This window comes from Eurosta solidaginis, chromosome 4 (genome assembly GCF_040869045.1).
Source record: "Eurosta solidaginis isolate ZX-2024a chromosome 4, ASM4086904v1, whole genome shotgun sequence".
NCBI classification, from domain to species: Eukaryota; Metazoa; Arthropoda; class Insecta; order Diptera; family Tephritidae; genus Eurosta; species Eurosta solidaginis.
The window spans coordinates 12,467,713-12,491,846 of NC_090322.1; the positions used below are offsets into that span (position 1 = coordinate 12,467,713).

The window sequence follows — 24,134 nt, forward strand, 5'->3', positions numbered from 1 at the left end:
AAATAATAAAAATCGATCAAAATTAAAAAAAAGTTCTTTAAAGAAAGAATATTACATGTAATTTTTATTTCATCCATTCTATATAAAAATTCCAACGGTTTTTATTTTTTAATTTTTTTAAATTTCGGTTTATGAAAATACATTTTTAAACGATGAAAAATTTTGGAATCTCAAAAGTTGTTTATAATCAAAAAGAAACAAAATTTTCAAGTTCCAACTATTTCTTTTATTTCATAAAAGTAAAAAAAAAATTTGTTCAAAATGAATGAAAGTAAAACATTTTTATATTTAAAAAAAACTAAACAAAAAATTTGTAATTTCAAATATTTTTGCAGAAATATTTATGTTCGCTTATAAAATAGTCAAGTAAGAAATAATAATAAAATTTAAAATTAAAGAAAAGGATATCACGTAGTAAATTTTATTTCGTCAATTTTATGTATTACATTTTAAAACGATATTAAAATTACATTTCCTTCATTGAAAAATTCTATGGGGCTTTTATTTTTTTTCACTATTTTAAAATTTAAGTTTTTTGAAAATAAATATTTTTTCATGACAAACAATTTTGAAAACTCAAAAGTTGTTTAGAATAGAAAAGAAAAAAAAAATAATAATAATAATATTTTAAGTTTTCAGGTTTTTCATAAAAGTAAAAAAATTTTACAAAATAAACTAAAGTAAAAACTTTTAATATTAGACATAAAGTTTTCAAAATTGCAATTTTTTGCAGAAATATTTATGTTTGCTTATGAAACAAAAAAGGGTAAAATTTCAAAGTCAAGTACAAAAATTCTCAAATATTTTAAAAATTTAAACAAAAAAAAAATCTCAAAAATTATTACATGCAATTTTCATTTCGTTCATTTTATGCAATACAAAAGTTTTAAAACTAAATTAAAATCATCTTTTCACTGTTAATTGAGCATATATTCTCTCATTAAAAAATTTTAAAGGGTTTTATGTTTTTAAATTTAATATATCGCACACTAACTATAAAAGAGTCACAACTTGGAAAATGTAAATGTTCAGGAGAGAAGAAAAACGGTTTATGTGAAAACGTCTGTAATGTTATACTAAAATCCAGTTTTACAAAGAAGGGGACCTTCATTATAAAATGAATTGACGAAATTTTGTTGTAATTATTTGTTTACGGACAAAATATATATCAATTTTGAATTATGACTAGTAGTCAGTACATTCACAATTATTTTATCAAAAAAGGCACATTTCACAATAATACAAGCAAATTTACTTACTCTTTACGTATAAAAAGACACAATTTTAATTAATACACAACAAAGTTAAAACTTTTTTGCAACAAGATAGTCAGAATTTAAAATAATACGCTTTATGCGTAAAAAAACTGTTCACTTGTTCTTAAGCACATTGACACAACTAAAAATAGTACTCATTTGTTGATACAGCGCAAGCGATGCAATCAACACCAAAACTGGCATAACGGTAATTTTCCAGTTAAAGAAGAAAATAATGACAACGAAATTTAAGGGGCAGTTAGAGATGTGTACTGTGAATTGGTTCATGGAAAAAACCGATTTTGAAAAATTTTAAGTTATGACTCTTTTGTAGTTAGTATGTTCATAAATTTATATATTATATTTTGTTAAAACTGATAAATTTTTAATTTAGGCACGAATACAGATACATATATTTCTAGCATTTAAGTTTCGCAGTTTTTGTGTTTTTTATTTTTATCTTAAACAAAATTTTTTATTTTTCGCATTTTAGACTTCTTATTTTTAGTTTGTGTTTATATTGGCACTATTAATGTACATTTTCTATAGCACTAAATTTCTTGACTAATTTGTATTTTTGAAATCGCTACACATATATATACATTACATTTTTTAAATATTTTTCAACTTAAAATTAACATAACCTTAAAATTTAAAAGATAAATTTGGCTTCATATTTTGTCATTTAATCAGTGTTGGCCAAACGCAGACGAACATATTTCACCACACACAAAAAAATGTTTAAAGAAATGTTCCGTCCATTTGTATGAAAGTTTAAGAAGCTCCAGCACCCGAGCATTATTTGGCCACCACTGTATTAAATAAATTTGGTAATTTTATCGCACTTATAATACTAAACAGTCTTAAAAAGCTCGCTAAATTTTACACACATAAAAACAATTATGGCGGTACCTTACAGGTGATGGCCGGAAATCAGCTGGTTGGTACCTTTATGAAGCTTTGACACTTAAACTTCCGGCGCAGTACGATTTTGGCATTAGTCCATCGAATTATAAAAACAAAAAATGTTTTATGCTTGTATGTGTGTCGACCTACTGCCACTTTGTATGGTTCCGCCATGAAAACAATAATTTTAAAATTAACTGGAAAATAGCCATTTCGCACGTTTTCATAAATCAAACTTCCTCTCCATGAGCACCCAAGCTTTGTACCATGAAAACAATAATTTTAAAATTAACTGGAAAATAGCCATTTCGCACGTTTTCATAAATCAAACTTCCTCTCCATGAGCACCCAAGCTTTGTAGCACCAGTGGAATTTTCAATGCAGTTGACTTGGATTATTTTAAAAGGAAATTATTGCGTTCAGAGAGTTTGGTGGGAGTTGAGAACATTTTTGCTTTTCACTCACGTTCAGAAGTTTTTGTCTTTAACGTCCATCGTCAGTTCATATACTTCGCGCAAACTGCACCCATGTTCTTTCGTTAGCACTGCTTCGGGAAAAGCACATTCATCTCAATTAAAATTTGTAGCACAATAAAAACGCAATAGATTAAGAATAATGTTATGCCAGCACGTTTAGTCAAACGATAACCGCTAAAGCTCAATACAATAAAGAGTGAGATGGTGCACAAAAGTAAAATGAGTATATTAAGCTCAATACCCTGTGAAGCGATCTTGATCATAGAGTTGCCATCTGTTTTGGCATAATCCATGCAATTTTTAATAAACCATGGCACACCCAACGACAGTAGAATTGCAAGTGAGTTGGCGCCAAGTGAATTAGATACGCCAATGCCGCTTTCACCTAGATGAGGAAGAAAGAGAAAACGATTATAAAAGAAAAAACGAGATAGGTATATAAAGAAGTATGATGAAATCGTGAAATTATTAATGTTTTTTTTTGTTTTGTAGTCGCTGGTAAGAATAGTAGTGAAATCGGAGGAGGCTGTTGTTTAACAAATAGGCGTGTATATGCCTTGCCTCGTTGCTCGTTAATCAACAACTAAGCCACCATTACTACGTTGGTAATACTCTTAGCAACACAGTCACAGTTAACATTTTGGTGATCACTGGGTTAGATCGATAGGTCAAAGGAGCAATACTTTACTTAGATTGCTATTTTGGATATATGAGTGTGCTTAAGGGAAGTACAATTGTGCGAGAGTTTCAACAAAAAAAATATAAAGAACATGCTTACTGCAAAAATGAGTTAAAACTTGAGTGCCACTTATTCTAAAACTTGAGTTTTGTTCTGGAAACTTACCATTTCGCAATGAAATCAAACTTGAAACCGCTTCCGGCATGGTTGAACCCGCTGCCAAGAAAGTGAGGCCCATAATAATTTCGGGCACATTTATCGCAACACCTAAAATGAAAAGAAAATAAAAAATAAATAAATTATTAGAGAACGAAAATATGTAATTGAGGCAGACAAAAATAAGGACCTCATTCTCTATTGCGAAACGAATGTTCGCTTCTCCCCTGGGAAGACGGCAAAATATCATTTGACAATTTATTTCGCCGTCTTTTGTGACAAAAGTGAGAAACGTTAAGACCGAGCGAAAATTACAAAGACGCCTATGTAAGAAAGATGCATAACTCCCAAACTAGCAAAACAATTTACGAAAAAATGTACAGAATTGTTCGGTTCATATCAATGCAGTCGTTGCTCAAGTGCGACATTGGCAGCGTTTATGTAATATCGGTGAAGAATTACATGAAAAATGTATACTATTTAAGGTGATCATAGCATTCGCACTCAGATTTTTCGTGACATCACAAGACATTGTCTAAGATGACATCTAAGCGCCTCAGCGCGATCCTTCATAACATATGCAAATCATTACATCGGCCACCATTATTTTACATCAGAGCACTGTTAACCATGCCATATTATATCATCGCACATTCACAATATCACAGCCCACCAATCACATCTTATAGGTAAGTGATTGGCGGCCACCGTGGTGTGATGGTAGCGTGCTCCGCCTATCACACCGTACGCCCTGGGTTCAACTCCCAGGCAAAGCAACATCAAAATTTTAGAAATAAGATTTTTCAATTAGAAGAAAATTTTTCTAAGCGGGGTCGCCCCTCGGCAGTGTTTGGCAAGCACTCCGGGTGTATTTCTGCCATGAAAAGCTCTCAGTGAAAACTCATCTGCTTTGCAGATGCCGTTCGGAGTCGGCACAAAACATGTAGGTCCCGTCCGGCCAATTTGTAGGGAAAATCAAGAGGAGCACGACGCAAATTGGAAGAGAAGCTCGGCCTTAGATCTCTTCGGAGGTTATCGCGCCTTACATTTATTTTTTTATTTATATCATATTATAATACATATTCTAATACATCACATACAGCCAAATTATATAAAATGACATCACAACACATTTTATTTAAGCGGATCATATCATTCGCACTCAGGATTATTGGCTGAAATCATAAAACATTGTTTAAGATGAAATCTAAGGAACTCAGCGTTATCCTTCATTACATATATAAAACATCACATTGCATATCATTATTTCACATCAGAGTATCTCAGCTCTATGCTTCATAACATTGTAAAACATCACATCGCATATCATTATTTCACATCAGAGCACAACCAGCTGGGTCACATCAAATTATGGCACATTAAACATATCACAGCACATCAAATCACATTTTGTAGGTAAGTGCGAGACATTAAGATTGTTCATAAAGTTCATGATTAAATAAGATGATGTTAGGCCACACATTTATCACCATATTTTGTGACTTCACTTCGTATTTTATATCGCGGTTTGTAATATCACATCACAACAGATGACATCACCTCACATTATAATACAGCACATGCATTATAATATAAAACAAAATGACATCACTACATATTTTAGCATATAAATATTGCCTATTTATCTTGGATCAAAGAGCATAGATCTTTATTTCCTCGTTGTTTTGATCTAGGTGTGCGATATCACATCATATCGCACCAAATTAAAAGCATTTTAAAAGCAATAATACCTTCTCAATCGACATTATCAACAGCACTGAACACATCTGATCACTTTATTTCTTCTACTAATAAATTAAGTATATTCCGAAGAATCCGCAGATTCTAAGATTTCTGCTTTCATATCGTCTAAGCACTTATTAAACCTATCAAAATAATTAATCTCAAAGCATTTTAAATTGACGACAGCTGCACTATAACTTTTACTTATATTACAAATGTTTAAAATGATTATCTAGAATTGAGTATTCATCATATATTTTAGTCTTGGAGTTCTCCTTAGTATTTACTAATCATATAAGCAAAATTAAAAAAAGGCAAACAAAAAGTACTCCCTTCCACTACATTCAATTGCCAATAATTATTTATAGCCGCGATTTTCGTTTGAACTTAATAAACTTGACTGTAGTAATAATTGAAATTAAGTCAAATTTTCCATTATATTTGCCAATTAGCATAACTTAGCAAATAAATAAAAAATAAATATTTACTCACCAACTGCCGTTAACATCCAGACGATCATATAAGCATTTATACCAATCGCTAAAATGCACATAACAAACGATAGTGGATACAGGCGACGGCAGTAGTGGGGATTTGGTATAATCAAAGTGAGTGTAAATTTGATGGGAAATACGAAAGCCCACCAGAATTTTTGAAACATTGTTTCACCATGTGGCAAAGAGAAGAGTTTTGGCGGTAATGGGGAAACATCATCGCTTTCGTCGCTGACCCCTGAAATAGGAAGAAGAACAGAATAGAATTTTTCATTTAGTTTATATAAACATTTTTTTCTAATATTTAAGACTTAATTTTATTATTATTGATTTTTGTTTTTTTATTTAATATTTTAAATATAAAATTTTTATTCCCAATAATTAGTTTTTAATTTTCGCCGTTAAGTTAAACATTTTTTTAAATTTATTTAAGAACTTCGGAAAACTTGGAACAACGTGACAACAGGACGGAAAAAGCGACAGCTGTTTCGACTATACTTTGTAGATCTGTTCAAAGCCTTTTCCCCGGTAGTGGGGTTCAAACCCGCACTCCTGCGATGCACGGTGGGGTATTTGATCAATCTAGCTGGCCAAAAGTCGATTTTCCAAAATATTCCATTTTTTTTAAATATACTCCCTGGCGTTCCTAGATGTCCACTGAATAGGATACATACCCCAAAACCCATCTGCATCGTCAACGGAGTTAACCGCGCACATCTAAAGTTGAATAAAAATTGTGTGCAGTTCGATGTATTTTTGGATTAAAAAGCAATATGCCTTTCTAACCTAAATACTTGTTCACTTGTTTAGCGTAATCAAATCTAGTTACATTTTCTTTTAGGACAGGTAAATGTGTTTTTAATTCATATGTTAGATGTTTTATAGCGCATGTTTTAACTCATTTATTCTACTTGTAATACTAGTACTTTTCAATATTAAATTGTTTAAAAACCTTGCAAACAAAAAGATATATCTTTTTTTCATGGTATATCATGTCAGTAATTTTTTGGCAATACATAAGCTTGTGCTTGTTTCAAAGTTTAATAACAAAAACAACTGCGCATACCCGAGCTTTTTTGAGTGGTGATCAATTTTGTAAGAGACTGATACCCTTATTGGCAAATGGTGGCAACCTTGTGAAAAGATCTTCAGTGGCAACACCTAGGTGAAAATTCTGAAAATGTAATACTATATCGATGTACCAAATTTGATTCAAATCGGTTAAGCCGTTTCCGAGATGGTAGTGGATATACAAGGAAATATAAAAAAGAAGGTGAGGTGGCAACCCTACTTAAAAGTATCAATAGAAATGCGGAGTAAAATACTTTTCGTTTGATACTCATATTGACATACATATCTCATATAAACCCAAAAAATTACCCGGGTCCCTCCGAACCCGGGGGCTCGATCCATAGTAATTCTACGCGGAACACCGTGAATTTACTGTCAAATATTTCCTTTCATAACAATGAAGTGAGACAACTACTTTTTAACAGAAATAGCTGCTGTTTTAGTTTTGGCCAGCTAGATTGATCAAATACCCCACCGTGCGATGATTGAACTTTTGACGAACACATTCAGGCAAAGCCATGTCTTTGTTGTTGTGCAAGTTCTCCCCATTGCATAGAATTATTCTTTGAACAGTCCTGCTTTTGCTTGTACCAAAGCTACGCTTTTGTTGTTGGCAGTGCATTTTAGAAACTGGTGTTGCTTTGTACTCTTTATAGAAATACAAAGAATAAACGTGAGGGAATCGCTTTAAATGTAAAAATTTTTTTGAAGAAATATTTTAATATTAATTTATTTCATAATATGGGAAAATTAAAACAATGTTAAATATTTTTCAGCTATATATTTTATGTTTAAAAATTTAAGTCTTTTTAAATTTTTTTATTATTTTTTTATTTTTAACTTTAATTTTTGGGTTATTAATTATACTCAGTTGAGCAGAGCTCACAGAGTATATTAACTTTGATTGCATAACGGTTGGTTGTACAGGTATAAAGGAATCGAGATAGATATAGACTTCCATATATCAAAATCATCAGTATCGAAAAAAAATCAATTGAGCCATGTCCTTCCGTCCGTCCGTCTGTCCGTTAACACGATAACTTGAGTAAATTTTGAGGTATCTTGATGAAATTTGGTATGTAGGTTCCTGGGAACTCATCTCAGATCGCTATTTAAAATGAACGATATCGGACAATAACCACGCCCACTTTTTCGATATCGAAAATTTCGAAAAATCGAAAAAGTGCGATAATTCATTACCAAATACGCATGAAACTTGGTAGGTGAGTTGAGCTTATGACGCAGAATAGAAAACTAGTAAAATTTTGGACAATGGGCGTCGCACCGCCCACTTTTAAATGAAGGTAATTTAGAAGTTTTGCAAGTTGTAATTTGGCAGTCGTTGAAGATATCATGATGAAATTTGGCAGGAACGTTACTCTTATTACTTTGTGTCCGCTTAATAAAAATTAGCAAAATCGGAGAACGACCACGCCCACTTTTTAAAAAAATTTTTTTTTTAATTCAAATTTTAAAAGAAAAGTTAATATCTTTACAGCATATAAGTAAATTATGCCAACATTCAACTCCAGTAATGATATGGTGCAACAAAATACAAAAATAAAAGAAAATTTCAAAATGGGCGTGGCTCCGCCCTTTTTCATTTAATTTGTCTAGGATGCTTTTAATGCCATAAGTCGAACAAAAATTAACCAATCCTTGTGAAATTTGGTAGAGGCTTAGCTCCTAGGACGATAACTGTTTTCTGTGAAAAAGGGCGAAATCGGTTGAAGCCACGCCCAGTTTTTATACACAGTCGACCGTCTGTCCTTCCGCTCGGCCGTTAACACGATAACTTGAGCACAAATCGATATATCTTTACTAAACTCAATTCACGTACTTATCTTTGTATTGGTGTAAAAAATGGCCGAAATCCGACTATGACCACGCCCACTTTTTCAATATCGAAAATTACGAAAAATGAAAAAAATGCCATAAGTATATACCAAATACGAAAAAAGGAATGAAACATGGTAATTGTATTGGTCTATTGACGCAAAATATAACTTTAGAAAAAAACTTGGTAAAATGGGTGTGACACCTACCATATTAAGTAGAAGAAAATGAAAATGTTTTGCAGGGTGAAATCAAAAGCCCTTGAAATCTTGGAAGGAATACTGTACGTGGTATTATATATATAAATAAATTAGCGGTACCCGACAGATGCTGTTCTGGATCACCCTGGTCCACATTTTGGTAGATATCTCGAAAACGCCTTCACATATACAACTAAGGGCCACTCCCTTTTAAAGCCCTCATTAATACCTTTAATTTGATACCCATATCGTATAAACAAATTCTAGAGTCACCCCTGGTCCACGTTTATGGCGATATCTCGAAAAGGCGTCCACATATAGAACTAAGGCCCACGCCCTCTTAAAATACTCATTAACACCTTTCATTTGATACTCATATCGTACAAACAAATTCTAGAGTCACCCCTGGTCCACGTTTATGGCGATATCTCGAAAAGGCGTCCACATATAGAACTAAGGCCCACGCCCTCTTAAAATACTCATTAACACCTTTCATTTGATACTCATATCGTACAAACAAATTCTAGAGTCACCCCTGGTCCACCTTTATGGCGATATCTCGAAAAGGCGTCCCCCTATAGAACTAAGGCCCACACCCTTTTAAAATACTCATTAACACCTTTCATTTGATACCCATATCGTACACAAAAATTCTGGAGTCACCCCTGGCCCACCTTTATGGCGATATCTCGAAAGGGCATCCACCTATAGAACTAAGGCCCACTCCCTTTTAAAATACTCATTAACACCTTTCATTTGATACCCATATCGTACAAACAAATTCTAGAGTCACCCCTGGTCTACCTTTATGGAGATATCTCGAAAAGGCGTCCACCTATAGAACTAAGACCCACGCCCTTTTAAAATACTCATTAGCACCTTTCATTTGATACCCATATTGTACAAACGCATTCTGGAGTCACCCCTGGTCCACGTTTATGGCGATATCCCGAAAAGGCGTCCACCCATAGAACAAAGGGCCACTCCCTTTTAAAACACTTATTACACTTTTCGTTTGACACCCATATTGTACAAACGCATTCTAGAGTCAACCCAGGTCCACTTTTATAACGATATTCCGAAATGCGTCCACCTATAGAACTTAGGCCCACTCCCTTTTAAAATACTCATTAACACCTTTCATTTGATACCCATATAGTACAAACAAATTCTAGAGTCACCCCTGGTCCACGTTTATGGCGATATCTCGAAAAGGCGTCCACATATAGAACTAAGGCCCACGCCCTCTTAAAATACTCATTAACACCTTTCATTTGATACCCATATCGTACAAAATAAATTCTAGAGTCACCCCTGGTCCACCTTTATGGCGATATCTCGAAAAGACGTCCACCTATAGAACTTAGGCCCACTCCCTTTTAAAATTATCATTAACACATTTCATTTGATACCCATATCGTACAAACAAATTCTCGAGTCAGGCCTGGTCCACCTTTATGGCGATATCCCTAAATGGCGTCCATCTATAGATCTATGGCACACTCCCTCATAAAATACTCTTTAGTGCCTTTCATTTGATAGACATGTCATACAAACACATTCCAGGGTTACCCTAGGTTCCTTTTACAACATGGTGATTTCCCTTACTTTGTCTCCACAGCTCTCAACTGAGTATGTAATGTTCGGTTACACCCGAACTTAGCCTTCCTTACTTGTTTTGAATTTAAATTTTTTTACTCAGTTTTTATTTTAATTCTTAACTTAGATTTTATTTCTGATTTTAAGTTTGTACTGTGGAATTTTTTCTTTTTATTTTGAACTTTCAATTGCAGTTTTACATTCTGAATTTTTAGCTTTAGTTTTTAACTACTAATTTTTAATATAATTTTTTTTTTTAATTTAAATCTTTAGTTTATAGCTTGTTGCTTTTTCTAATTTTGAATTTTGAATTAATTTTTCAGCTTCATTTTTACTTTTTAGTTTTCGAATGAAAGTTTTTGGTTTTTCTAGTTTTTTATTTTAAGTTTTTTTTTTTCATTTCAAAATTGACTTACAACTTTTTGAATGCGTCAAATTTGCTGTCGATGACATGGTCGATGTATTATCCGGTAAATTTACTACAAACAGGCCATCGCCGCCCAAAGGGTCTGTTTTGAGTGGAAGGCGTGCTTTTGCGCTATTCTCTGGTGGCTCGGTGAGATCTGTGGAACAAAAAAAAAATATTTTTATAACCTAAAATATCAAAAAAAGAAAAAAAAAATCAATTATGAGAAAAGTGCGTTTTAAAAAAAAAGAGCAGAAATTGTATTAAAGCTGTTCATTTTATTAATCCCAAACTGAACGGATACTTTTTTATTAATAAAAAATCTAGTGAAGTAAAAGAGATGGTCTTAATGGTATAAATGGTATTTTGTTTCTGCAGTAAAAAAAACCAATTTTGTAACCCCTTTGAAAATTTCCATGAGCTTGAAAGCTTTCACAAGCTTTTACAAATGTTTAAAACAACGGTTTGATTTAATTAGATATTGACTTATAATGAATGAAATACTAAAGCTAAGACATCCTTCAGAGGGGAGCTTTTTTAACTAGGGTTTGTTGCTTTTATAAAACCTCACTTGCTTAGCTCATAGGAAAATGAAGTATGAGATTTTTTTTAAATATGAAAGCATAGAATTAGATACTGAAAACTGTTTGCTTTAAATATAGTTTGAAATGGAGCTTTCGCTAAGCTTTCTTAGAACTGCTTGTCGGTTTCAGCCACCCAAAAATTTATTCAAATTAAATAGAGTTTTCTTTTATGAGAAGTTGTGCCGTTGTGCCGAATTTTTTCAAACTGCAGCCTCGTCATAAGGCGCTTTTTCTACAATACATTTGATAAATAAAAATATTTATTTGTTTTTAATGCAAATTGTGTGGAATATTTTTAGGCCCGTTCAACGGAGCTTGAATAGTGACATTTGATTTTCTAGCAATGTATATATTAGCAATGCTTCTGCTGTGACCTACTGTTAAATATATTTCCTATGTATAAAAATAATTTAAAAAAATATTAAGAGCTAAAAGTAATTTTATTCTAAAAAATAAATCTTTTTTTTTTTTTGAATTACTACTAGCTTAAAAAATTATCTTTAAGCTTACTTACCGTATCGCTTCGAAATGCAACAATTCAGCTTGTCTTCCACGAAAACACGAATGGCAGGCATAAATTTGTTGTTATTAAATGTAAGTAAATAATAAAAAATGAGAAAACCCATCATAATGCAAGATTCCACAAAGGTGACATAGCCACCCCATGCGAGTACAACAAGTACAATTGTATTAAAGCTATAGATGACACAATCACGTGCTATAGGCCACCAATCCAATTGAATGGGCTGCAAGAGAACGATAAAGCAATAGACGAAATCAAATAAAAATCCAACGCGCAAAATTAAATATTTTACCTTTTTAATGCACACCGCCGCCAAAGCGGCCACGCCCAGCGTATTGAACATTAACGAACCAATTATAGTGCCCAAGCCCATATCCGAATCTGTGATAAGCGTACTTATTGTATTCGTAAAGAATTCAGGCATTGAAGTAGCAGTAGCCATAAATGTTGCAGCAGCGACATCTTTCGATAAATTCAAGTCCTCACATATACACTCAACAGTAGGCAGGAAGTAATCATTGCAAATAAAAGCGAGGAGTATGAAAAAATAGACGGCGGCAAAGGCATGCAAAGCGACCCAGCCTTGACGCAGTTCCTCCACTGTGAAAGAGTGGGAGAATACAAAATTTATATATATAATACTTCGAATGTTATTAATGGTCGTAGTTTTTTTTTTTAATTCATACACAGATGGCGCGCTGCATATTGTTTTTGGATAAGCCTTAGTAAAAAGTAGCGTTTCGTTTGAAAAATTCAATAGTAAATAAACCGCAACTTTTTTTTGGCAGCATTTGCTTGTTGACAAAAACTTTGTAAAAAGTATAACGCTTTCGGCCAAGAGGACGTAAAATTTTTAGCATAAACACTTCAAAGAAAATTTAAAGTATTGATGGCGCACGATAACGAATATGTCAAGAGGTTTAAAATAGAGCACGATAGGAACAATCAAATAAAAGCAGTAATTGTTGAAGAAAGGAACCAATAAAACCGATAAATTGTAAGTGTGAAGGTAGTAAAGTACCAAAGCATTTAAGAGTATTCAAAAGTATATTTTATCTTCTGATTTTTTGTGTGTTTTTTGAATATACGAAATTAAGGGAGATGAAAGAAAATCAACCTTTTTCAAGGAATCATCGTAGTTTTATCGATGACTCATGTGAGTGTTGTTAATCTATTGTGGTTGATTATCGGCCTGTTAGCTCACTGTTTTGTTTTTTTTTATAGCTCACTATTATCAGTTTTATTTTATTTTTTATTTTATTTTTGTTATTGAGCAGTTATAAATTTTTTATCGATAGCAAACGTCATCGACGACTTAACGGTTTATTTAAAAAAAATAGATTTTTTATAAAAAAATTCGATTTGTTGTCGAAAAAGGAACGCATGCTTATCGAAAAACTATCGATTGCTTACCGAAAAATATCTGTTTTCTATTGAAAAGTTATCGATATTCTTTCGAAACCAATCGAGAATGGATCGATAACTTTTCTATAAAAAATTTATATACTTTAAACAACGGATCGATAGCTTCTCGATTAGAAATCGTTATATTTTCAATAACACATCAATATCTTTTTAGTAATGAACCGATAACACGCCGATAATTCACGCAAAATATACCGATAACAAACTAATAACTTGCCTAAAATAATTCGAAAATAGTAACAGCCCGATAAATTTTAGTATATAAATACGAATTTTTCCGAACCCTGCTAAATGATTCTTAAATGGGTCCGGAATGTGATCCCTTACCGATCTCAAAACAGGATAATCCCGAAATGTTCCAGAAATAGTCGTGCAAATAATCCCGAAATGCTCCCTAGCACCTTCCTAAAATGATCTCGAAATAGCATCTAAAACAATCCCGAAAAAAAAAAACAAAATTGTTCCGAAATGATCTCAAAATAGTATCGGATTAACTCCAACATTACTACAAAAAAGTCTCGAATCTATACCAAAGCTATCACTGAAGTATCCTGGCATGCATTTCGAAATCGTCCTAGAAATAGTATTTGCATGACCCCAAATTTTTTTTCTGGTTTAAAGATTGAGGTATAACAATTATCTGCAAACCCAAATACTAACATAAAGTTAAGTTTACACTATGTTGATTCTAACAGAGCAGACGAGAGATTTACCATTCCCGAACCCTATTTCTGTTTCGAAATAATAGTTTTGAAATGAACGTAGGTAATAAATCACATTAAACGATCTCAGTGAAAGTGAGAAAACATTTGAAAATAAAAATTAATCACTACGAAAGATCGAAAAAAGTTCAAAAATAAACATATCTCACCGCGAAAGCCCTTTTTTGTATTTCGATATCAGTTGTTATCTGTCTTTGTTTCTGTTCTGAATATGTAACTTGCTAGGCTTCCCTGACAATAAAGTATGTATGTCCTTTTTTGAAATAGTAGATGCTAAAAAGTACTTGCTTCCTATACAATTTGAAATGGAGCTTTCCTAGAACTGTTTGCTTCTACGAAGCGGCTTGGCGGTTTCAGCCACTTAAAAAAAATTATCAAAAATAAATCGAGTTTTCTTTCGTGAGAGGTAGTACTGAAACTGCTGCCTCGTTCTCAAATACCTTTTGCTGAGCTTGTAGTATGATATATTTTTTTTTTGCATAATGAATGACTTTGATAGAGGTTTAGGCAAGCATTGAAAAAGGAGCTTTCTTAGTATTTAACATTTAGAGTTTTTCAATAGAAAAACTAAGTGATACAAATTTTAAAATTTGTGAGTAAAACTATATGCCAGTAACCGATGAAATCTGTTCACTTTTCTAAAAAGCTGAGTCACGTTAATTAAATTTTCTAGAAAAATATACTATTTGTTTTTAATTCCAAATGGTGGGGTTGTTCAAAAGAACTTGATTAGTGACATTAGCTTTTATAGTATTGGGTTATTAGCAATGCTTCCGTTGTTCATCATTATTAGCGCTGGGACTATCTGCATATTCGAATATCCGGATATCCGTACGGATATCCGTTGACACGGATAAAATCCGGACGGCATGGATATCCAGTTAATATTCGTTTGTGAAACTATCCGGATATGCGGATTTATGAAGATCCGGTTAATAACCGTATTTTTGGATATCCAGTGAAAGCAACAAATTGATGTACCATATATGTTTATTTAACATTAATAACAATATATTCGTAGGGCATTTAAATCAATTAACAGCGTTTTTTCACAATATAACCAAATGGCACTGTTCTTATTTTCACTTGTTTGTAAAATTATAGCTTTTTAATTTTTGACGTTAATTTAATAATCTACAAACATATTTTGTGAATAATTTTTCGATGTTTGCTTCATTCAATTCTGATATGCAGATATTCAACTTTTATATTCCAGTATCCGGACATACGGATATCCGGATTTTTCGTTTACGTATCCGGATATCCAAACAGCGGATATCCGGATAGTCGGATTTTTTGCTTAGCTATCAGGTTATTCGAATATCCGGTTTATCCGGATAGTTGAAAAATCCGGATGCAGTTCACAGCCCTAATCATTATATCAAGTTCAAATGAGCGAGCCTAAACATATTCCCCACAATTTGAGATTAAAAACATATAGTATATATTTGGGTAGATCATGAGTAACAAGAAAAAGGCAATGCTTAAAAATAAATTTCAAAGCACGCAGCGGGGCATTCAATTGGCTGAGTAGATAAGAGGCACCTCCCGTAACACCTGTAGGAATGCAGGTGATTTCGTGTTCAAAACACAGCACCCGAAAACCTAGCTGACGAAGAGACGAAATTCAGAAATACGTGGGCTAGTAACCATCGCCGTGTGCAAATTTTATACTTTTTCTCTAATATCAATAACAAACACCAAATTATTTAAAAAGATTTTAAGCGCGCCATCTATGTGTCACATTGCGATTGCTGATCTGAGAATCTTTTATCGCATTAAATTCATTTAATCTTAACTATTTATGCTTCAAATATTTAAATATCACTAAAATATTTACTTACATGTAAAATATTCAGGAAACTCGTCTAATGGCGAGCCGGTAATATCATCCACGCACAAATCGGATGCGTGTGCGAAGGGTTCATTCAATACAAGCTCGATATAATGGATTGTTTGGTCCAGAAAAGTCGCATTATGAACTGCAAGAAAGTGAAAAGAAAAAAATATTAAACTAAATATGCAAAATTATGTGATAAAATTAATTTAGGTTTATTTGTATTATAAATCGGGGAGTGTCCATTATTGTTTTTGTTTTTAATGTATGAAAATATTTGTTTATAGTAATTTTTATTCTAATTTATTTAATAAAAATAATAAAAACAAAGCCAAGATAGTGTGGTGATAGCGTGCTTTACCTACCACACCGAAGATCCTCTTTCAAAAAAAGTTTTTCTAAGCGGGGTCGCCCCTCGGCAATGATTAGGCAAACACTCAGAGTGTATTTCTGCCATGAAAAGCTTCTCAGTGAAAACGCAACTGCCTTGCAGATGTCGTTCGAAGTCGGCCTAAAAATGTAGGTCCCGTCTGGCCAATTTTTCGGAAAAATTTAAAGGAGCACGGCGCAATTTAGAAGAGGATTTTAATCTCTTCGGAGTATATCGCGCTTTGCGTTTATTTATTTAATTAAAAAAGAAGTCATTTGTTAATTATTTGTATAAATAGAACAAAGCAAAACCAGCTGTTAAAATGAACCGCGAACAACAAAAGCGTAGCTTTGGTAAAAGGAAACACACAAAGTATGTACTGTTCAAAGAATAAACTATGCAAGGAAGGCAAATGGGAAGTGTTGCACAACAACAAAGGCGTGGCTTTGGCTTAATTTGTTTATAACAGCTCAACCATCGCAGGAGTGCAGGTTCGATTCCCATCCCCGGGAGAAAAGCCTTTGAAGAGGTTTCCAAGGTACGTCTTGTCCGTCTTGATGTCACGTTGTTTAAAAATTAAATTTGAATAAGCTTTATTCCAGCTTAATAATCATTTGCTTAAGAATCGCCATCGAACTTTGAAAAATAGTCAATAAAGAAAAAAAATATTTGCCTAACCGCCATTAGCTTGAATTAAATGTTTGTTCTTTCTTCAAATACCAAGAATCGGTTAATCTTTATGGCTTAAATTAGTGTTGTTTATATCGTAAATATTGTCAGATAATTTGGCTGATTACGCATATTATTTAAATAAGATTTCCAGCAGGAAATACTCATAATTTACCAGTTCTCTTTTAGTGAGTGTAATTTGTTTGCTTTCGAAATATTTAGAAAATGGCTTTATTTTTTATAATGAAGAGATTAGGTATTTAACAAAGGCTTTTCGGAGAAATGCCATCATATTTACTTATTGAGGGGAACTTTCTGTATTCACAGTAAGTAATGAAATTGTTCTGAAAAAATGTATAAATAAACTTTTTCAAGAAAATTATGTACTGTGGAAGATTCGCTCTAAATGACTTCAGGGGTTTCTTTCTCGTATCTTACTTACTTACTTACTTAATTGACGCTTAGCCGTCTAAACGGTTATGGCCGTCCAACAAGGCGCGCCAGTCGCTCCTTCGACCGCCAACCGGCGCCAATTGGTCACACCAAGGGAGTTTAAATCGTTTTCCACCTGGCCCTTCCAACAGAGTGGGGGCCGCCGTCTACATCTGCTTCGATAAGCGGGTTCCGATAGAAACACTTTCTTGGCCGGAGCATCATGTTTCATTCGCATAACAAGGTCTACCCAGCGCAGCCGCTGCGTTTTAATTCGCTGGACTATGTTGATTTATTGTATTGTATTGTATTGTATTTATTAGGCAATTCATCCCAGCGCAAAAATTTGGCAAAAATTATTTTATAGTGCTAGTCGGTAAAAGGCATAAAATAGGAACAATTTGAACTTGAAACTTAAAGCTAATGACTATGACTAAGAAAAGGTTACAATAAATAATCTATTTAATAAATAATAAATAAACGAATGATAGAGTACATTTGCTTAGAAGAAATCAGTATTTTAATTGTCTAGGTTATTATAGAAACTTGTTAATTCTTTATTGAATATGTCTGCGTATAGCTCGTACAGCTCATCATTAAATCTTCTCGCTACTCGCCATCGCCAACGCGTAGAGGACCATAAATCTTACGAAGAACTTTTCTCTCGAACACTCCCAAAGCCGCCCATAAAGCAGGACGGGTACGATAAGTGACTTGTAGAGTATGATTTTCGTTCGCCGAGAGAGGACTTTACTTTTCAATTGCCTACCTAGTCCAAAGTAGCATTTATTGGCAAGATTGATTCTTCGCTGGATTTCAGTGCTGATGTTGTTGCTAGTGTTGATGCTGGTTCCCAAATAAACGAAGTCTTTAAAAAAAAAAAAAGTCTTACTATTTCGAAATTTTGGCTGCCAAAAGTAGCGTGGTGGCCAAGGCGCGTATCTTTCACATATGTACCGGCAATTACCATCTGTCATATATTATACTAGCCGGAACCGTGCGCATCTTGCGCAACAAATATACCTAAAAGTCTCACATCAAATATCAACAGAAATCAGCTGTTCTATCAATCAATCATCTTTCAATAAAAACTTACATGCGCTTGCGCTGCCATATGACGAATATTAGCAACTGCAGGTAATGCAGTGTTAGTTCTAATCAAATATTCACAATAGTGCGATAGTACAAATAGATTTCTTTGTGTGCTTACAATCGTTTATTTTTAACAAATTATTTTAATAAAATATAGGTAAACAAAAGCACTACGACCAATAATGTCCAAAGCTCGCTAATTGCACGAATCTCCATCTTTAAAACCAAAGCTTTATTTATAGGTTTGGATTCCAAATAAGAGCGAAGAAGGGACCTGCACATAAAAACAGCAATTAGAAAAAAATAGGCCAGGTTATATAATTTTAGGAGCATTACGACTGCTTGGTGGAATTCAACCCTATCAGTGCTGCAGTTTTGAAAAAGTCTTATCTCAGATAAATTTTTCATAACGCTCTTTTCCAGAATTTCTTCTAAAAACACCCTATCTGAGCTTCAATTAATTTTGACATTAGCAGGGAGTCTTTGGAAAAAACTCTCTCATACGTAAGATGAGCTTCGAAGCGTGAACTTCTCCAATTCAACACTCGATTTCCTTAACAAGCACTTCCCTCAAGAACTGAAAAGTTTGCCAAACATCTCGTTTGGACGGTAGTTTCCCAAACTAATATAAATAAATAGCATAAGAGCATGTTGTTTTTTTACTGTTTTAGGAGTCTCAGCAAACAATGACGTTTAACCGCCTAAGCGATTTGACAGTTTCATGACAAGTTAAGCCATAACTGATGCAAATGGAGAGCCCCAAGGAAGGTCAAGTCATCCTCCACATGCCTTTCACAACTCAGTCGGGGTCTTCCTCTGCTTCCAACTTGCGTTGTCGACTGAAATACTTTCTTGGCTGGAGCGTCTTCGTCCATTCGCATAACATGGCTTAGCGAGCGAAGGCTTTGGAGTTTTATTCGTTGCACTATCGTCGTAGCTACATAAAGCTCATACAGATCGCCATTTCAACTCTTTCCATACCAGGCATGCTTAACCAACGAACCGATATCGTTTCGTTACTATAATTAACGTTAATAAACAAAAGACAGTCATTTCGTTTCGTTTATTAACGTTAAGAACGTCAAATTAACGAAATGATATTGTTTGGTTTTCTGCCATATCAAAACGAAATCAAATCGTTTATGTTGATTATTAATTTCAAACTATGCTGGCGAAGCTGATTGATGGCGGAGTCATTAAAGGTGAAAGCATTAGCCAAGCTGATTGCAACTTTTCGCATGAATTTTGACAGTACGAACATTTCTCAGAGTATTTTTGACATTACCACCAACGAATTACACAAACAAATTACATGGAGTTTGTGTGTGTATGTTCGCTCGCTGTTAGCACCTTACGGCTTCACCATGGCTATAGCATTGCCAGCACAATTTTTAACGTTAACGAAAGCTTTTCGTTTCGGTTAAAAACGAGATACAATTTATCGTGATAATTTCTTTATCGATAATATTTCGAAGTGTTTCAACGGAAACGGTGGAAATTTTTTGATAAACGATTAGCTTAACGTTAAGGTGCATCCCTGTTCCATACTCGTCGTCGACATCACGGATAGGACTATAAATCTTCTGGATAACTTACTTCTCACTCCAAGAGCCATCTCATCTTCTCCCGACACCGTCTATGACTCCAAGCCATATATCAGAATAGGTAGGATGAGCTTCTTGGAGAGAGGACTTTATTTTTTATTTGCCTACTCAGTCCAAAGTAGTTTTCACTGTTTAGGCTGGTTCCCAGATAGATAAATGAAGTCCGTCACAGTCTCAAACCTGTATTCGTCAACAGCGTTTCTTTCTTGCCTTCTCCTTGTTTGCTTTAAGACCTATGACTTTGCCTCTTTATCTAATCTTGAGAAGGCAAAACTGTCCTGCCCACCTTTTAAGGCCAATAATATCAATATCATTAGCATATGCCAGTAGCCGTACCCTCTCCTAATACTTTATGTCATCACGGCTTTATTCTGCTGCTAGAATTATCTTCTCCAGCTTAATTAAACGTCTATCATTTCGTGGCTTATCGGATAAAATGTTAGGTTCAAAAAATTGACTGTTTACTTCACGTGAGAACTAAGGTCGGATAAAACATAAAAACGCCTAAAAAACAGAGTTCAGACAAGTCAGCAAATAGCAACGCCAAAACCCCAAAAAAATAAAACAACAACAAAAGCAGGGATGCACCTTAACGTTAAGCTAATCGTTTATCAAAAAATTTCCACCATTTCCGTTGAAACACTTCGAAATATTATCGATAAAGAAATTATCAAGATAAATTGTATCTCGTTTTTAACCGAAACGAAAAGCTTTCGTTAGGGTTAAAAACGTTAACAAAAACGTGATACTTTATGTTTGAATTGTGCTGGCAATGCTATAGCCATGGTGAAGCCGTAAGGTGGTAACAACGACCGCACATACACACACAAACTCTATGTAATTTGTTTGTGTAATTCGTTGGTGGTAATGTCAAAAATACTCTGAGAAATGTTCGTACTGTCAAAATTCATGAGAAAAGTTGCAATCAGCTTGGCTAATGCTTTCACCTTTAATGACTCCGCCATCAATCAGCTTTGCCAGCATAGTTTGAAATTAATAATCAACATAAACGATTTGATTTCGTTTTGATATGGCAGAAAACGAAACGAAATCATTTCGTTAATTTGACGTTCTTAACGTTAATAAACGAAACGAAATGACTTTGTTTCGTTTATTAACGTTAACTATCGTAACGAAATGATATCGGTTCGTTGGTTAAGCATGCCTGAACAAAAGTGTCAATGAATAACTTATATAGCAATCTGTTTATTATGTTTTACTTTAGTCAACAGCAAGTACAAATATCATATATCACCAAATAGCGGCAGTTTTAAATTTTCTTTAATTTATTTTGTTTGTTAATGAGTGATAAAATCAAGTTGAGTGTGTGTGGCGTGAGACAAGAGAGCGCTGAGTGGATAGAGCGCTAATATGTGCTGCCAATGGACAAATTGTTGAGTGACTTGTGTGGTGAGATAAAAAAGGATTGGCTAATGTGGTGAAGTTTTTTAAGGGCCCATTACTGATACTTGGCCTAGACTTAGCCACGATTATACTCCACTTAGCGCATACAATCTGGCATCCTAATCAATAAATGTCAATTTGTATGACAAAATGTCAAAATGAAATGGAAAGAAACAAATGGCATCTCAAAATGTAAACGCCACTTAGAACTTACATAGAAAATCAAAATTCAACAGACTTCTAAGTCAAGTTAGGTGTTGCTAAGTTTTTGAGTAATCAGTAACATGCAATGTTCATTTAACAGAACTGTAAGTGACAGTTCTCAAGGCAAGTCAAGTCTATGCTAAGTATCAGTAATGGGCCCTTTAGTATTGCTGCTGACAGCCAACCAACAGCATAGGCTCAATTCTTGTTGGTCAGCTGTTTGAGTAGCGCAAATGAGTGCGAGTGTAGGTGCGAGTGTGAGTGCTTGTGTATGACTTCTGCTGTATAAAGCTCACAGAGTATATTAACTTTGTTTGCATAACGGTAATCCGTAACGGCATAAACTAATCGAGATAGATATAGACTTCTATATATCAAAATGATCTGGGCCAAAAAAGAAATTCATTTAGCCATGTTCGTCCGTCCGTCCGTCCGTAAACACGATAACTTGAGTAAATTTTGAGGTATATTGATAAAAATTTGGTATGTAGGTTCCTGGGCACCCATCTCAGATCGCTATTTAAAATGAACGAAATCGGACCATAACCACCCCCACTTTTTCGATATCGAAAATTTCGAAAAACCGAAAAAGTACGATAATTCATTACCAAAGCCGGCTAAAGTGATGAAACTTGTTTTTCTTTATGAACGTGCATTTGTACTTTTATTTTGTTAAGTGGCTGTCTGCTTTAAATAATTTATTACCATTTTATTTAAGCCTCTTCAACCAATGTCAATTTTTCGCGCCACAGGTGTTGAAATTTTTTTATCATGCGCTTGAATGTATGCTGATATATTTTTTTTAATTATTGTCGTGCAGCAGTACAGTGGCGTTTGAAAAAGTAAGAACATGTTTTAAAACGGCCATATTTGTTTGCCATATGATTATTTGTTTGTACTATTTAATTATCTTTTCTAAAAATTTATTCGATATAAAAAACAAAACACACTGATTAAATTTCCAGCGCACTTCTTACGAAAAGATAAACTGCCTAGGTAATATATTTTTGCCTTCGGGCTTTCAAATACTTGAGTTAGAGACTTTTTAATTAAAAAATAAATTAAAGCCGGCTTGGGAAAGCATTCCAACTCGTCTTATCTTTTGCTTAACCATGTTACTTGTAACGTTTTTCGATGCAAGTCTTAAAGGAGAGCGACCCACTAAAACATATAGAAACCACACTTCGAGACTCGATCTGTCTCATGGAACTTGGGGGTGGGGAGGGAGGGATGGCCTGAAGGTTCAATGTGGCCATATAAATCGTTCCCGAGATGGTCGGGCCAGCACCTTAATGGTGCTGTGTTACCGGAGCGTATCGGATCTGTATCCGACAAAGGACCATCACATCGATAACACTCCCCAAAGCCTTCGGGGAGTAACCTAATCGCTACAACAACAACAACAACAACTCGATCTGTCAATTCATCGCGCTTAGAATTTTTTCATCTTTTAAGTTTGATTACTTTTTCATTGTTTAAAAATAAGGTTTCAGAGGATAGCGATCGCGCTTAGAGACTCGGTTCAGTTATTCTTCATGAGTACTTCTTCATCAAAACTTCTATTGCTTCTTCACTATATAAAAGTCAAGCTTTAAAATAAACTGATATCTGAATTCACCACACTGCAATTTCTGCGTCTTCAACTTTGTTTGCTTAAAAATCCACTTCGAGACTCGATCTGTCAATTCAACGCGCTTAGAATTTCTTCACATTTAAGTTTGATTGCTTTTTCATTGTTTAAAACTAAGATTTCAGAGAGTAGCAATCACGCTTCGAGACTCGATCTATCATTATCCTGGGAACTTTTTATCACTACAATTAGTAATTTCTTTTTTTAAAGTGTTTCATCTCACTTCTTCAATTAAGCTTTTATTTTATTTTTCCTATACAAGAGCGTTTCATTTCTTAAGTAAAGTGTCTAATCACTACTGAAGAAGGTGAATTTCGGGACTTATGCATAAAAGAGCTTTTGGGCACTGGGCTGCACTTTAAGTAACTCTGACGTTTGAGTCGATAAGTTGATTTTTTAAATGTTTTCACACCAACAACAATAATCTAAGCTATAGTCAAAATTTTGGAAAAATTGAAAATTCCCGCCTATGTGAATGATTTTTAGTGCTATTTTTTTGACCACAACTGTATATACATACATACCCTTAATTTTGCTAACGTAATTTGCGTGTGTTCTTGTCAACACCTTACGTGTTATTGAAAAGCAAATATTAATTAAAAAATATTAAATACATATAAAAAGCTCTTAGTAACCTGATCACGTTGCTAAGATAGACCGTTAATATCAATGATAACGTGTTCTAGACCGTTCAAATAAATTATTTCATTAAATATATTATCACAATTGCAGTTGTCATATCGTTAGCTTAATGTGAAAATGTGCTAAGTCACTTTTTTGGAAAAATCGAATTTTAATGCAGTTTTAAAACTGTAT

General features: G+C 33.8%; 1 protein-coding gene across 9 annotated transcripts in view; it reads right to left on the reverse strand.

Annotated features, from left to right (window-relative positions):
* Positions 1-346: 346 nt before the first annotated feature.
* Positions 347-24,134, reverse strand: part of LOC137249051 (sodium/potassium/calcium exchanger 4) — a 75,772-nt gene continuing 51,984 nt past the window's right edge. For 8 of the 9 annotated variants that reach the window (XM_067780169.1, XM_067780167.1, XM_067780166.1 and 5 more), the window contains 7 exons: positions 15,921-16,058; positions 12,222-12,529; positions 11,921-12,152; positions 10,833-10,979; positions 5,709-5,948; positions 3,483-3,584; positions 347-3,023 (listed from right to left, as the gene is read on the reverse strand). In XM_067780169.1, coding sequence (XP_067636270.1) covers positions 2,701-3,023; positions 3,483-3,584; positions 5,709-5,948; positions 10,833-10,979; positions 11,921-12,152; positions 12,222-12,529; positions 15,921-16,058 — 1,490 coding nt within the window. In that variant the 3' untranslated portion in view covers positions 347-2,700. The remainder of the gene's footprint in view (positions 3,024-3,482; positions 3,585-5,708; positions 5,949-10,832; positions 10,980-11,920; positions 12,153-12,221; positions 12,530-15,920; positions 16,059-24,134) is intronic. The other variant, XR_010952240.1, reaches the window with a different exon arrangement.